The sequence below is a fragment of the Physeter macrocephalus genome, chromosome 8, assembly GCF_002837175.3.
Source record: "Physeter macrocephalus isolate SW-GA chromosome 8, ASM283717v5, whole genome shotgun sequence".
Lineage (NCBI taxonomy): Eukaryota > Metazoa > Chordata > Mammalia > Artiodactyla > Physeteridae > Physeter > Physeter macrocephalus.
In genome coordinates, this window is record NC_041221.1 from 151,599,020 (window position 1) to 151,616,302 (window position 17,283).

General features: G+C 44.0%; 1 protein-coding gene across 1 annotated transcript; it reads left to right on the forward strand.

The window, feature by feature from the left end:
• The first annotated feature begins 875 nt into the window (after window positions 1–875).
• On the forward strand, window positions 876–14,911 carry LSM11 (LSM11, U7 small nuclear RNA associated). The gene is made up of 4 exons (XM_007122186.3): window positions 876–1,323; window positions 7,043–7,182; window positions 8,989–9,072; window positions 9,767–14,911. Exons 1-4 carry the CDS (start codon window positions 876–878, stop codon window positions 10,175–10,177), a joined length of 1,083 nt encoding a protein of 360 aa, XP_007122248.2. The 3' UTR covers window positions 10,178–14,911.
• Window positions 14,912–17,283: the final 2,372 nt, after the last annotated feature.

Sequence of the window (17,283 nt, forward strand, 5' to 3'; positions counted from 1 at the left end):
TGGTGTAGAGTAGACTTATTTTAATATCAAAAAACAAAAAATGTTCCGCTGAACAGAGGCTCCAAAGTACAACTAGGTTTTGAAAATCTTCCATTATCTTGTCCTCCAATTGCGTTGCGGCATCCTCATTTCCTCCAGGTGCTTAGCAATGCTTACAAGATCAGTGATAGTGAATTTGCCTTAATACTAGCGTCTTTCTGGTGTATGCATAAATTTCTTTTTGCAGAGGGTGTAGGAAATGCAGTACCAGGGTCCACCCATCATCGTTCAGTTTCATTGTACACAACCAATATTAGTTAACATTCACAGAGCATTTATTCGCTCTATATGCAGTGTCTCTTCATTCTTTGGACAATTCTGTGAGGTAGGCAACCATTTCTATATCTCAGATGAGACTATAAAGAGCCAGAGAAGCTAAATAGTTGGAGCCCACCTAGGCTAAACCCCAGTGGTACTCAGCATGAGAGCAAACTAGGGCATTCCCTGCCCTCTTTCCCACTGCTTCCCGCCAGCGCAAGCTAGGAGTAGAGCGCAGTTCCAGAGAGCAGAGAAACACCTGGGGAGCTTGTTAAGATGCCGGGCCCGGGCTCCACCCCCAGGGAATCCGCACCACTAGGAAACACCCAAAGTGATAATGATATAGATGGGGGAAACACTGCGTTAGAGCAAATTAACCTCTTCCCCGAACGCTGATGCGCTGCGAGGACCGGGCGGGTCGCAGCGGCTCGCCACACCCCCGGGGACGCAGAGCGCGGGCAGATGCTGCCCCCCGGCGGCCAGGCCGGCGCAGTGAGACCCGCGTCGCGGCTGCGCAGTGCCGCCCTCTGGCGGCCCCCTCTCCTTCCCATCGGCCTCGGCTTGCGGGCCTTTCAAACATGGAGGAGCGGGAGAGGGGGGCGAGGTCGGCTCGCGCCGGCAGCCCTGCGCGCCCGCCCAGCCCGCGGCTGGATGTCAGCTCTGACAGCTTCGACCCACTGCTGGCCCTGTACGCGCCTCGCCTGCCTCCCATCCCCTACCCCAACGCGCCCTGCTTCAACAACCTGGCCGAGTACGAGAGCTTCCTCAGGACCGGGTGCCGGGGCGGCGGGCGCGGACGGGCGCGGGGCGCGGCCGCGGGCTCTGGGGGCCCCGCCACCGCCGCCGCCGGGTCCTTGGGCAGGACTCGCCGCCGCCTGGACATCCCCGCCCCGGACCCCGAGCGCATCCAGCGCCTCCGCCGCCTCATGGTGGCCAAGGAGGAAGGGGACGGCGCCGCCGGGGCGCGACGGCGGGGTCCGGGTCGGAGCAGGAAGGCGCCGCGCAACGTGCTCACGAGAATGCCCTGTGAGTCCGGCGGGCGGGGCTGGGGCCGGGCCGGCTGTCGAGAAGGCGGCGGCCCTGGAAACGTTTGCGGGGTGATAGCGGCTTGGCGCGGGTCTACGTGTATCGTAGGAGGGTCTTAGTGAAGGTTGAAGAGATAATCAGCGACCGTGGGGAGGGTCAGCTTGAGGAGTGAAAAAGGGTCTGCGTGAGCTGCTGGGGAAGAGTGGTAAGGCTGTAGAGGTCATAAATAGCCATGGGGAGCGTCTACTTGGATAACGTGCGTGAAGGTGATGGGGTCCATGGAACTGCCTACCTAGGTGATGAGGAGCCTGCAGAAAGGATCTGCAGGAGTGCTGGGGGGTCTGGAGAGGTGGTGGGCCTGGAAACGGGACATCACAGGGAGGGTTTGCAGAGGCGTTGAGGTCTTGGGACCACGCACAGTGGGGGGAGGGAGGGCACAGCCAATATTAGGGGAGGGAGAGTGCTTGGTCATTGAGATTTGGGGATGTTGGGATGCAGTGTGAGGAAATCTGTTCAGGTAGCACAGGGGACATAATCCCACAACCCCTTCACATTAAGTGACAGCTCGTTCTCAGTGCTGTAAGCAGGAGAAGGGTGCAGGGTGTTGGTATACATATGTTCACATTAGCAAATCATAAGTCCTGGAATGCAGCAGGCACAAAATGCCAGTAAAGCACAGACACTATTTTACAGCCACTCTGCCAGGCTGAGTGCAGGACTGTGTCTGTCAGGCTCATACTACCATATGCACAGGTTATTTTATGTTCTGAAGGCGTAAATGGCACAAGGGAATTTCTTGCAGCCTCCTAATAGATCCTTAGAGTAAAGCTGTAAACAGCAGAAGTTGCTAATGTGTGTTAGGTCTTGTATAGATGGAATAAAAACAGCCCAGGGTTATATCTTTGTCATCTGGCAAGCAGTTCTGACATCTGCCCCATGAACACAATGACCTACTTAGCCATTCAGAGCATCTGTATCCTGATAGCTAAACCTTGGCATTATTAAATCACTGCCTTTAGAATGGAGGGTTGTGCTAAGCAAAGGAATATTTTGTTTCATTTCTAGAAATGTGTTTGTTAAGAGAGAAACATCCTGAAAAGCTGAGTGCTGTTAGGGGTGCCTTTGTGGGCTGATTTACTATGCCGGAGCATCCCTGCCTAAGCTAGGGTTTACTCCAGTGTGCTTGCCCAGCAATGGCACAAAGATAGATTATGCATGTTCCTAAATTAAGAGAAGTTTGGGGAAACTTATTTTGCCCATACTTTTTGCCACTATCAGATCTTTAAAATGCACTCCAAGTCTCAGATTGTAACATTTATTTCCATTTTGCCAATCATTGCTTTGCTTCCAAGATTTTCAAGAGAAAAGAAATATTTCTATGTGGTGGGTGGTTTTGCCTTTACCTTTGGAGCACTTTGCTATATTATTGGTATGAAAGTGTGTGAAAGCCAACTTTATTGACTTCCCATGATAAATATATGCCTGGAATCAAAAGTCTCAGAATGTACCCTCGGCACTGAAAATTTTAATCCCACCACTGGAAATACTTGGGTGTACATGGTAAAGATGAGTAGATAGCACAAAGAGTTGAAAAAAAAAAAGGGGGGGGGCTTCCCTGGTGGTGCAGTGGTTGAGAGTCCGCCTGCCGATGCAGAGGACACGGGTTCGTGCCCTGGTCCGGGAGGATCCCACATGCCGCGGAGCGGCTGGGCCTGTGAGCCATGGCCGCTGAGCCTGCGCGTCCGGAGCCTGTGCTCCGCAACGGGAGAGGCCACAGCAGTGAGAGGCCCGCGTACCGCAAAACAAACAAACAAACAAAAAAAAACACAAAGAGTTGATGACCTTCAGAAAGCAAAAAAAGTACAGAAGCATCGGTGAGGATTAGATTTTTTCAAGAAATAGTTCATGTATGAGGTCAGCTTTAGGTCTTGAAGTTAAGGAAGGGCATGGTTGAAGATAACAGCAATTATTTAAAAATCAGACTATTGAGGTATAATTTACACATAGCAAAATTCACTCTTTTAAAGTGAGTTTTGACAAGTGTATGGTCATGAAATCACCACCACAATCAAGATACAGAGCAAATCCGCACCAAAAAGTTTCCTCATGTCCCTTTGTAAGTCAGGTGGTAACTTTATTGTTGTTAATTATGGCTACTATTATTGAGCCGGTATGTGCTATACACAGTGTTAAGCCCTTTATATGCATTGCATCTCATTTTACCCTTGGATACACTTTTATAGATGAGGAAACTGACACTCATGGAGTTCAACTTCTTGCCCAGCATCACGAAACTAGTCAGTTTGCTGCTCATCCTGGGTTGTCCCAGTCCAGGGGCTATATGCTTAACCATTATGCTAGTCTCAGGAGAAGAAGAGTACATTCTAATGTTTCCTTGCTTGCTTTTTTTTTTGGTGGGTAGTGGGTGCTGCATATGTGGTTTGTGTCCAGATCAATGAGAACTGAATTTGGGTCCAGAAAGGGATTGGTAGCCAGAATGTTTTGAAGACCAGTCAAACAGTTTTTCTTTGACTTTGTTATGAGAGAGAGTGGGAACCGTGGTGTATATTCTTAAGCAAAAGGCTTTGTAGGGCAAATGTTTCTAATTGCTGAGTTTCTAGTAGTAAAATGTGTTTGGGGAGGTAGAGTAGAGCACAGGCTCAGGGGCTTGACTGCCTAGGTTTGAATACTTGCTCCTCCACTTTCCAGCTGTTTTACTTTAAGCAAGTTACTTAAACTCTTTGGGGCCTCAGTTTCCTCATAAGTGAAGTGAGGACAATAATAGAATCTAGTTGTGAAATTTAAATTAGTTAACACATTTAAAGGTTTACAATTGTAATGTTGCCTAGCATGTAGGGAAATTCTCAGTGAGTATTAAATGTCACTGTTTTTATTGTTGTAGATTGTTGTTGTGGTTGTTATTAGTTTTAGACTGTCCTAATTAAAAGCCCCAGGTCAGAATGCATATAACCTACCAGTATTGACTGTTGGCTCAGCTGTTTGCTAGGTAAGTAACTTTGAGCAAATTATTTAAACCTGTTTGAGTTGTGAGGATTAAATAATGTGTATAAAGTTAAACTTACCATAGGGCCTGGCCCATACTGAGGGCTCAGTAATTAGTGATAATGTTGATGACAGTGATGATGATGCTGTTGCTGATGTGAAGGAGGGGAGCTAGGAGACTCTTGAAGTGAACCAATCATCTGATGAGGCTCTGGACTGTATTGTTGGTTGCGGAAAGAGAAAAGAAAGGGCAGGTCTTAGTTATTGAGAATCTATTGTTTGGACTTAGTATTGGCTACAAGCAGGGAAAAATAAGAGTGGGGTTAAAAATGACCTGGATTTGGAAAGGTGTGGCCCAAGAGTAATGGCAATGGAGAGCGGGATTTGGAAGAATAACTTTTTCAAAGATAAGGCATATGTGTATGTGTGTATATGTGTGTGTGTGTGTATGTGTGTATCTATCTATCTATGTATCTAGAAGCCTGGCTCATATCCATTTGGAGTTTGTTACAAACACTGCTGCAAATAGATTCAGACTGTGCCTTCTGATTCAGAATGTGAAGTTCATTTTCGTCTTGGCGTTTTGCTCTGATAGGTGGTGCTAGTGTTGTATTTTTGATCACATAAGGAGAGAAATACTCCCTGGAATTACACCTTATTAAATCTTTGGAAGAAAAAATAAAAACAAAAGAAAAGTACAGATGTGAGGGTGGAAAACTTGAGTTTGCCATTTAATTAGAATAAGAGATGGTTGTTAAGATACATGCCTGTCCTTTCTCTCTGATTTGGGGGTACATGGGGAGAAGTGGTGCCCCTATTTCCTTTCAAGTTAGAAAAAGAGTGGTCTTTCCACCCTTTGTGGAACATACACGTGTATGGTGAGAAAGGAGAGTGAATGTGTATAGGTAAACGGAGTAATCCAGGCATTGTGATCAGTTTCTAAGAAATTGAATTATAAAGGCTTATTCCTTACATGACTCTAGAAGTTAACTAGTCTAACCTCATTTAATGAATGAGGAAATTTGGGCTTATAGAGAAAAAGTTGTTCGCCAAGTTCACACAACTAGTTATAATGACCTAAAAGTTGTTTACAATGCTTGATTTGACACTGTCTATAACACATATCCAGATATATGTACATACATCCTTATATGTCAGAGGTTCAAAGAATTTTAAAAGATGGCTAGAGGAGGGATAGGTGATGAAGATCAGACCAAGGTTCTCATGTTCCTTTCCAAGGCCACTGTTTCTGTCACTCTTCCTCCAGCTGTGCCTTCTTGCTGAACCCTCAATCTGAGGGTGCTAAGTCACTTAATGCAAGCATATCTTCTTGTGTTAATTTATCACCGCCATCACTTATAAGCCAATCCATGAGTGAGGGGTAAGGAGGTTAAGAGTAACCACCTTAGTTATCCAAGTTGAAGTGCAAGACTTTTGTTCTCTTTTATGCCACTAGAAACGAAACAGAGATTTTTTGTTTGTTTACTATCAATGACAATAACTTCCAAAGAATTGTGCCTTGCAAACTTGGGGGGAAGAATGAGACTGTGTATGTGTGAGTGTGAATGTGACTGTGAGAGAAAGAGAGTGTGTGTGTGCACGCGTGTGCTCGTGCAGTTTTCTTTAGGGAGGTTTTATGTAGTATAGCCAGCATTTTTTTTTTTTTTTTTTTGTGGTACGCGGGCCTCTCACTGTTGTGGCCTCTCCCATTGCGGAGCACAGGCTCCGGACGCGCAGGCTCAGCGTCCATGGCTCACGGGCCCAGCCGCTCAGCGGCATGTGGGATCTTCCCGGACCGGGGCACGAACCCGTGTGCCCTGCATCGGCAGGCGGACTCTCAACCACTGCGCCACCAGGGAAGCCCTAGCCAGCATATTTTGAAGGCTAAGTTAACATGAAGTAATAAAAATAAAATTCAGCCTTGCTCTCAAGCTCTGAAAAAAAGGGTCCATCATAGTAAAAGCTGCAGTTTATAATCCCAGCATTCCTCCCATGAGTTGTCATACTGCTCTTTTTATATGATGCTTATCAGCAATGTCGTAAGAGTCAGATGCTCAACAGGTGCCGTTACACCAGCAAGGCTTGGAATACAACCAGGCCTCTTCCTCCTAGTGTAAAGATGATATACACTGAAACACTAGTGGCCCCAGAGAGCTCATGCATGAAGTAGCTCAGACTGGGGAGGCCAAAAGGCCATTCTTTCTTAGACGACTGCATGTGTTTCAGGGCAAATGAGTTACATGCTTCATTTCCTTTAAACCTATGATGAGGGTTTTTGTTCTTTGGAAGGCTCAAGCTGGATATGTGGTTCATGAGATTTATCCTGAAAGAGGTTGTCTTAACAGGGCATAGAACTGAGAAGAATCTAGCTGCTGACGTGCATATTTAATGTAGTATTTCTTTTTTGTCCAAAAAAGTTTTGAAATGATGGTGCCTCTTAGAATCAGTGACATCATAGAAATAGGGTAGAGAAGTAGTGAAACATTTGGATGGTAGCCATACAACTCGTTTATCCACGTTCCAGGGAATCTTGTTTCGATTCATTGTGCGTTGCCTACGCTAGCCATTTCGCGCACTGGGCCTTCCTCCTCCTGTGGTGTGGTTGACACTACACCGTGTTGCCTTGTGTTGCTGGAGATGGTTGGGTGGTGTTGGTTGTTAATTCTGGGAATGAGAGCAGGTGTTCATGCTGTGCTGACTGTTTTTCTTGTTTCAGTGCACGAAGGCAGCCCTCTGGGTGAACTCCATCGTTGTATCCGGGAGGGGGTGAAGGTGAATGTTCACATCCGCACTTTCAAGGGACTTCGGGGCGTCTGTACAGGCTTCCTTGTTGCATTTGACAAGTTCTGGAATATGGTAATTAAACCTTTCTCAAGGGGCTGGAGAACCTTCTAGGGATTAAATTTTTCATATATCTCAAGGACCTTATTCAGCAAAACCTCCAGAATAACTTCCCAGAGGAGCTAGAATCTTTGCACTCTCTTGAGCAACAACAAAAAAGTTCTTTTTATTGCTTTTCCCAAAGGCAGAGGCTTTCACCTGGGGTGATTTTGCCCATTCCTCCTTCCCAGGGACATTTGGCAATGTCATTTGTTTTGGTTGTCATGACTGTGGGATGGGGTACTACTGGCATCTAGTGGGTAGAGGCCAGGGCTGCTGCTGCTGCACATCCAACAGTACACAAAACACCGCCCCCCCCGCCCAACAACAAAGAATTATCTGGTCCAAAATGTTATTAGTGCCAGGGTTGAGAAGTCTAGCCCTAAGGAATAATTACTTATTTCATCTTTTAGTAGTTTTATGTTGATTTCCTACCAACTATTTTTCATTAATTTAAAAATATTTGCTGACTTCCCACTTTGGCTGGGCACAGTGCTAGGTACAGAAATTTTAGAAAGGAACTTTTACTCTACAGCTTTTGGAAAGACAGATGTGGATTGAGGGGAAGCAGACGTATTAATAAGCCAGACACTTTGCATAGTGTTTCCTTGTGAAGGAGTGTACCACGTGCCCTCAGTCTTCTAGAGGCTTACTGTCTATTTACTAAACATTTGTAGGAGAGAAGGGATATATTATAGCACAACTATAATATGAAGCAGTTAAAATAACATTGATAATAATAATAGTTGCTGATACTTATTAAGCACTTGCTATGTGCCAGATACTATACTAAGGGCTTTATATATAATATCTCAATGAATGAGTTGTAGTAGTCTATCACTGTTTTATTTCACAAATGAAGAAATTGAGGCTAGCGATTTTGGAAGATTGGTCCCAGATCACACTGTTAGTAAGTGAAAGGACCATGACTTTATCCTTTCTGGCTTCGGAGACCATGTTTTAAGCTGTATGGAATCAGAAAACCTGGATTTGAATCCTAGCTTCACCATTTGTGTGTGTGACTCTAGGCCAAGTAATTTCTCTGAGCCTCAGTTTTCTCATCTCTAAAGTGTAGGGAAAATATTTTATTATAATTTTACCTTTGAAGGAAAAGATTTAAAAGAATATATTTGATAACAGTGGTGGTAATCATAATACTGTCAGCTTATATTTGTAGGGTGATTCACACTTTTCAAAGTAATTTCTCATACCTGATCTGATTTGATCCTAACAGCTGTCCTGTGAGGTTGATCTCTCCACAACAAGAATTCACCAGCAATTCTATGTGTTACCCTGGTTAATCTCTATTAATTACTGTCATAAGACATACAGACTGAAAAGGGAAAAGCAGCAGTAGAGTAGTGTTTCTTAACATGTGGTCTGAGGCTGTCCTGCATCAGAATCATGGGGTTTTTGGTTAAAATAGAAAGTTCCTGGGCTTCATCCCAGGATGAAGAATCTCTAGGAGGATAGCCTTAGATTTATATTTTAATAAACTTCCTAGATATTCATGCTCCCTGAAATTTATGAACCTCTACCCTGCGTTGGTAAAGGCACCTTACCATAGGGGAAACTCATCTTACATGGTCGTAGCCACTTGGAATTCCTATTCAGAGGGTGCCATGTATTACCATTTGTTTCTGCCCAAGAGCTGAGTCACCTGTTAAGGTTAGTTCTGCTATAATTAGATGTTATTCTGCCTTTTAAATTTTTTCCTGAAAGCTATAAAAATAATATTTGAATGCTACCTTATTTTCCCCCTTTTGGTCTGTTTTTCTCTAGGCACTTACTGATGTGGATGAGACCTACCGAAAACCTGTTCTAGGCAAAGCATATGAACGGGATTCTTCATTGACTCTCACCAGGGTAGGCAGTTTCCCCTGACTTTCTGAGTACCCAACATGCTTTCAAGCTTAGGAATTAAGATCACTGAGCCCAGGGACCAGGGTTTCCAAGTGGAAAAACCCTATTGCTATCAACCAGGTATGCCTGGACCACGGTCTTCATTAGTCTCTTCCCATGCATCCAGCAAATCAAAAATGAGTCTGTGCTTCTTACTTGCATATTGTTTGAACAACACGTTACCTCTTATAAGGTTTAAAAGTCTTTCAGGTTTGGGGTTTTTTTTGTTTTTTTTTTGTGGTACGCGGGCCTCTCACTGTTGTGGCCTCTCCCGTTGTGGAGCACGGGCTCCGGACGCGCAGGCTTAGCGGCCATGGCTCACGGGCCCAGCCACTCTGCGGCATGTGGGATCCTCCTGGACCGGGGCACGAGCCTGTGTCCCCTGCATCGGCAGGCGGACTCTCAACCACTGCGCCACCAGGGAAGCCCGTCTTTCAGTTTTATACCATAGAAAAAGCAGGTGCCTTTTCTCTTGACATATTTATTGATTTATCTGAGTTATGGCTAGAAATAGAAAATTCGTTACTAACTTTTTAAAAATTGCAAAGCAAGCAGTCCACAGAGCATGATAAAGGAATCTAGTCTTTCTTCTACATATTGAAAGAGGGATGTTGTAAACTAAAGGGAAGGCTAATACTTGTCATTGCTTTCCTTATAGCTCTTTGATCGACTAAAACTGCAGGATTCCTCCAAGAAGGAAACAGATTCCAAGTCTGCAGTTGAAGACTCCACTCTGTCCAGATACTCCCAGACATCCACCTGGAAGGTGGCTTCAGTGTGGGGACGAGGAGACACTGACCGGGGTTCACGCAAGCGTTCCCGCTCCGTCCCTTCTTCCCTGCAGGCATCGGCAAGGGAGGAGTCCAGGTCAGAGCTGTCAGGGAGGACTACACAGACAGAAGGGTCGAGTGCGGGAGGTACCTTTTCCAGGGCCACCACCCTTTCCAGGGGCCAGCCCCGTAAGAAAAAGCGAAAGCCCAAAGTGGATTACCAGCAGGTATTCACTCGACACATAAATCAGATTTTCATTCGAGGCGAGAATGTCCTGCTGGTTCATCTTGCACAGTGACCAGCTCGGCCTCACTTGAGCTTTGGTTTTTAGAAATAAAATGCATGAATCGCTGCTATGCTATATCCTAGTATCCCAGTGAAGCTATGTGTTGGAATGATTCCCTCTGGTCTGGCATGTGCAGAGCATAGAGCCAGGCTCGGGCCCTCTGGGAGATGAGGTCCCTGAAGGGGAAACAGGCCTTGAGAGGGTGGGTGGGTGTTTGCATTAATATCAAGGCAAAAGCTGTACAGAGGTACATGCATCTTATTTGGTATCGTGGTCTACTTCAGACACTCAAACCAAATACTAGATTTGAATTAGGGAGCATGGTATGAATTGAATTCACTCCACAGACGCTATAGCACGGTGAAGGAAAAAAACACCTCAAAAAAATGATCTCATTTCTAAAAGCTAGTGCCCTGAGTACTCATAAATTTGTTTCTAAGAGTAGCAGTATAAATCACCCTGAGCCCTGAACCCACATCTTGTAACTGACCTTTGAATTTTGCTCTACACCATTCTCTCTTGATCAAGAAATGTAATTTGTTATCTTTTAATACCTATAAGATATAAGAAGCCCACCAATTTATGTAAGAGTGAAATTTGGGTAGGTGGTATGCTCAAAGCATCTAGCAATGAATGCTGAGTTTTTATCCCTCTCCACTTTATGGAAAGAAATATGGGACCTCGTGGTTGGTCTTCCTCTTGCCAGAGATAGCTTCTGCAGATTGTGTACCAGATGGGACTATAAGATGCTCTTGTCCTTCTCTTTCACTTCTGTGGCATGGTGCTAGTGCATGTACCCTGTGTATTGCCCCTCTGTATATAGTGTGACCTGTCCTGTGAGCTTTATGTCAGGAGACTGTGACCTTCATGTCTGGCTTCAAAGAGTTCTGCGTGGACTCAATAATACACACTCATCATGTGGTTGAGAGTACTCTTTCCAGGCAGGGCTGGCCCCTGTCTAGAGTATCTTTTAGGATGGTTTCCATGAAACAGGGGTGGAGTTTTATTCCCTTGTGTCAGGCCAAAGAGGTTCTCACAAAGTACAGCGGTGGTGTCTGTAAGAGACACTTTACTCAGCCCGGCTTGAGTAACGAACACTAGACCACCTGCTACTACTTCTACTTGAACCATATGCTTTTCCAATCACCAGTGCAAAATAAGCTATATCTTGACACAGACTGTTAGGCATTGTTGACCTTTTGTTTTGTTAGTTTATACATTATTTGGTTTTAGTTCAGATAACTTAGGTTCAAAGTGAGAATGTTAAATAGCTAACTAGTTAAAACGTTTGAAAAGAAAAACTTCGTCTGCTGTATTTGTCGTGTTACTTAAATAAGCCTTCTGAGAAGCTGGTGAATCAAGTTCAAGGAGCTGGGACTCTGGCTCATCATGCAGTGAGAGGAGAGCAGACTAACCCCTCTGTGCCTCAGTTTTTTCCCACCAGACACCTACCTCACAGGGGCACTGAGTAAAAGAATTTGGGGAAGGCATTTTAAAGTCTTTTAACACGTGTAAGTGCCATGAGTGATTTCTACTCACCCTGTTTCATAGCTTGGTAAAAGTTCAGTGTTTCATGAGCAAGGTAGGTGCTATATAGTAGAGAGTAATCTCCGTAGGTGTCACAGTTACGATCTTGTTATCATCAAAAAGCAGTGATACCTTCAGGAACTGTTTTCCATGTTGCGTTCCTTCCTCCTAAGGGACAATGGAAGTGCTCAGAGAGTGTCTTCAGTGAAGGAAGAGGGGCATTTCCTTGCTGCCCCCTGCATCCCAGCCCCCACCCTCTTCTGGTCACCATGAGAGGGAATTCCACTGCACTTTCTGAGGGGTTTATATGACAGCACCGAAGGACGGATGCGTACCTAAAAACAGCGCATCCCCAAAGGGGCATCTTTGGAAGTTGTTTTGTTTTGTTTATTTGATTTTGTTTCAAAATGCATTTTAAATATACTCTTTAGAGCCAGATGCATTTTAAATATACTCTTTAGAGCCGCTAAACATTTAGAGAAGTTCTAGGTTACAAACGCTCGTGAACAATTATCTTTGGAATCTGCCAGTCTAAATCTCTTCTAAACAGTATGTCTGAAGTCTCAGCTCCCCAATTAGTAGTTGTCTTGTTTAATCATCAGGCACCCCTGCCTCTACCTCTTTACCAGTCCTCCCTGTTTGGCAGTCGCCCTCTGTCTGTCCTCTTGTCCCTCAGCTAGAAGCTGTAATGATTACTAGATTTTCCCAATAAAGTGGAAATTTGGAATCAAAAGGAGTATAATCAATTTCCATTCATTGTAGTGCCTGATTAAATCTAACCTGATTTATTTTAAACACATGCTCGTTTTCTAGTTTGCATTTAGTTTTCACGTATCCATATAAGGATTGATTTACTGCTTTTCTGCCCAACTTACCAATTCTGGATCTGAAAATTATTTTGAAACTGTGTGTCATCTGTCTTATGTGCCCATATACCCCCATTTATTTGTTTGGTTTGGACAGTGATTCTGGAATGAGTGTTATCTAGTAGATGTGCTGTTGTGTACAAAGCATGATAACCATATTTTTAGAGAAGTAAATTTTTTTAATTATTGCTTTTTCTTTATTATTGGAGAAATTGTTCAAAAGGAATGAAAAACATGTCCTAAAAATGTATATGCTGCTCAAAAATGTGATCATCTAGGACATTTAAATAAGTTGCTATGGAAATAGCTGAAGTCTTCCTCAGAAGAAGGCAAGAAAAGGGGAAAGTAACAGCCAGAATGGTAGATTTCTGGAGGCCCCCCATCAACTTGTCGAGGGGGTCCTAAGCAGCCAAAGTACAGCAAAACTGGCTTCTGGTATTCTCTAGGGATTTGGGCTTGAGACACTAGTACTTAATTTTGAACATTCAACTTTGATTCTTCAAAGTAATCTCTAGACATGGCAGTGTGTTTTCAGGGCAGTTCACAGGGCAGACCTGTACACTTGTTGAGGTCTTCTCAGGAGTATCCAGCTTTGTTAGGAAATAACAAGGGATCAAGAAATGGAAGGTGTGGCTTCACCCCCAGAGCGATTTCATGAGCCATTTTTTGTACGCAGAGATGGTTCTACTGCTTCACCACTAGGAGAGACTGTACTTTAGGTTGTTTGTGCTAGTATTTGGGAAGTATTTCTGCTTCCTCTCAGAGACCATTTATGACAGGTGGGCCGTTTGTGCGATGGTTAGCTGGAGTTATCAGTGTCTAAGGCAGGTGGCCTTGGACTAGTTGGTTCCTTGCTCTCCGTGCATGGCGCATGTCAAGTCAGAAAGCCTAGAAACCATTAGCATTAAAGTCTAGGTGCATAGGAATCCTTGCTAGAGTCGTTAGCGAATGAAGAAGGGCTTTACCTATCCTCATGGTGGAAATAGTCCAGGAGTACTTTTAGAGATTGTCAGGCCATGAGCTATGAGCTGCCCTTCATCCTCAGAAGCCTTACAGAAACCTAGGTGTACTGCTTCTATCCCTTGAGAAAAAATGGAAACCTAACTTGATGTAGAGTGGATGTTTGTATTTCTGTTTGTACTGTTTCCATAGCAGCTGACATGGGCAAAACCATGAAATAGAATCTGTTCTGTAAATTACTTCTTTAAATTTCTCTTAATTTTGCCTTTAGGAAAAAATTAAAATTATTCAAAGACAGCTAGCTGTCACTGGTGCTGCCCCAAAGCTTTCTAAGCCTTTGTGTATTTTTTATGAATGCAGTGGTTGCTGAGGGAAGGTAAAGATTCACCTAAGAGTATCATGGTATAAATGTAATGGTTTCCAGATGTTTTAATTTTCCTTTTCCTGTGCCAGATATAGAATGCAGTTGACCCCTTTTCAGTAGCTTCTGTTCATCAGCCTGTGTTCTTCTGGGCAATAACTCCCAGAAGGCTTTTCTTAGTGATTGTAAAGAAGGAAAATCCCATCTAGGCCTGTGTGGCAAAGGTGAGTGGTCTGTCATGACTTTCTGGCAAATTGAGTTGATGGATTTAAGATAAGCCTCTGGGGTTCCTGTCACAGTTTTCTGGGCTCTGAGGAAGGGTTGGACCTCCTTTACTGTCAGTGTTTCGAGTATTTTTCAAATGTTTGTAAGTTCTCTTGCACTCCTCTAATAAAAATGAAAGCTCTCTGTCAAGAAATGGCTTTGGATGGTTTGGAGGTCTAGGAGGGGGGCGTGGAAGAAGTACACCTGAGACCTTCAGTTGGTCTTATTTATTTAGAATAAAGAGTAGTTTGATAAGCTACCATAGTTAGTGCTTCTTTAAAAACATTCTCTGAAGAGGTAGGAACTGTCCCTCAGGAAAGCCGTAAAAGCTATTCCCAATACACTGCAATTGATTTTGATTTTTAGTCCTTCCAAGCAAATGTCTGATGTTATGTCTGATGTTATGTTTTTAGAGCTGTCAGGGTGGGGGAAGTGTTTTAAAAAATTTTAGGGGTGTATTGAAACAATGTTTGTCGGGCTGAATTATGTGTCAGCTAAGTTCTAGGGCAGATGTCCAGTTCTTTTTCTGTTGTCCTGACAGCAAAGCAGATAGTAAGTGATGTCTTGAAAAGTGATTTGCTTATTTCATACTGACATCTAAAGGCATTAGCCTTCTGTTTGGCAGCCCTGGGGATACTCCTCTGCACCGTGACTTATTAATGTTTTTTAGACAAGGCTAAACCTGGATGACTCTATGTATTTATAGTTTCACTGTTCATATACCAGCTGCTAAAAGAAAAAACATGACTTTTATTCTTGTCTTGAAATTACTCCTCATTGTTAAATTCACCTAAAGCCTTCCTTCCAGGAAGGCTTTAGGTGGGTTGCTGCTAGTAACGTCAGCTTTCAGTGTTCTTCTGCTTTAGGCATTTGTCATATGGGAGTCTGGAAACTGTAATAAATATGATTAATACAATATACCGGCTGCTTTGTGTCTGCTGATTGGAGAGGGGTGGGTGCAGAGAAGGAGGCAGGGGAGTCTGTTACCAAGGGAAAACACTGATCTAGAAAGCTGAAACTCTCAGGCTTTCTGCAGTCTCATTGTTGTAACCTTGTGCCTTCTCTTTACCAGAGCTCACCTACCTAGATCACTATCCTTGAGGTTGCTTTGTTGTTCCAAGTTTATTTGAAGTTCACGCTTAGAAAAGGAAATTGGCCCACATTGTGAATTATCTCCTCTAAGCCCCAAGCAGTGGTAATTGCCCTGTGAATTTATTCTACCTAATAGCTCACTGGCATTAATCCACTCTCTTCACAACCTGCTGAGATTACCATTGACTCTGCTCACCTCGGAGGATTTTCCCACTTCTGACTTGTTGGTCCTCATGCTTCCAGGAATATCTGAATTTGCCACCAGCTCCTCTGTGCACGTACAGGAAGTTGATCTGCAGAGATTTGCCACATTGATTACTTGATCTCCTCTGTGTGCTTCTAGCACTGAGTCACCTGAGTAAGGTGGAAAAACAAAAATGACATTGATTCTTAGAGGGGGAAACCTCAAGTTAATTGTCAAGACCCAATTCCCTACTTTCAAAGAATACATTAAGTTGGGCTCAGCTGACATCAGGAAGTTTCTAACCACCACGGTGGAGGAAAGGGAGGCAAGACCCACGTGCTCCAGTTCTGGCCCTTTGCTTGTTTGTTTTATATCTCAAAGGCTTGTGATTAAATGAAAAAGTCCTCATTAGTCAAAATAAAATCAGAAGAGTCTGCTAGCTTGACATATAAAATGTACAGTGTTGGTTAAACATTGGCAGGAAGTGGAGGCCAGTGGAATGAGATTCATCTTCTGTCACTTCTTTCCCTATACTTCCTGGGTAGGGTGGCAGGGAAAAAACAAGTTCCCTTTTGCCCATCCCCATTCTCTCCTTGGACATTAAGTGAAGCGCATTTCAGTCTGCTCAGTTACCACTAGGTGGCAGTGGTTTCAAGAGAACTATTTAACTACAGAGTCCCAGGGGGACCTGAGTCTCCAGATCTCCAGGCACTGCTACAAATTACTGTTAAATGCTCACCAGTCTGGACTGAGATAATCAAGGAAAAACAAACTATAGTCAACCCAAGTGGCAATATAAACATCTCTTACCACTACTGAATTTACATAATGTGAAGTTAAGGAAGCCTGACCAATGGCAGTCAGCCAGCCAACATGCCTGCGGAAGAGTGATGAAGAGAGAGATGGCCCACTGTCCGCTATGTTAGGGAGTCTGTTGCTGTTCTCACACTGTGGGCTCCTCATTTCTTCTCAGAATACTGTTAACTCCGCCTGGCCTCTTCCCGCTGGGTAGGAGATTACTCCAGGAAAACTGTCCTGATACCCTTATTTCTTAGCCGCTGTCTCGCTTTTGGAAACAATTCAGTTTCCTCCAGTGTTGATGCCTGAGAGCCCATTCATGAGAGAGGCTGCATTTCTCTTACAATTCTATGACCAGAATTAAGCCTCCACTCCAAGGCTGCAAGCAAGAAAAATTTCTAATAGACACAGAAAAGTATGTTGTTTTAGGCTGGGCACTGGGGGCAGGAGGGGTGGGTGGGCAGTGCTGGTAAGTCTTCTAAGTACTTCACATCAAGGCCTTCAAAAGACCTTCCCTTCTCTATGTCAAGGAATAATTTCCCAGCAGCCTATGGTGAAGAGGAATACAGTATGTGAAATAACTAGACGCTGATCTTCAAATGAACAACTAAAATTAAGATGACAATAAAGAGTTTTATTTCATGCCTTTTTGGACCATGACAACTTGGACCACGTTTCACTCAGTTGCGCTCCGTGAGGGGGCAGAGGACAGAGCATGCAATAACAAGTACTGTCATTCATGAGCATTAGAGCCCTGTGTTCCAAGTGTATTACACACATTGCCTTGTTCAGATACAGCCACTGTGAGGGGAAGATTTTATCCCCAGTATATGTGAGGGAACTGAAACAGGTTAAATAACTTACCAACATCTCCTGCTAATAAATGTCAAATTTGGGACTCTGTCTCTATCTATCTGATTCTTAAGTTGATTGTTAGCCAGTTGCACCTTAAAAATATCAAATTTCTCAGGCATTGAGTAGGAAGCTTTGAGGACAAGCTGAGTCATCCCCTTAGACTAATCAGAAAACAGAAGACTGAGTTAAACTAGGGCTTTTGTTTTGTGCC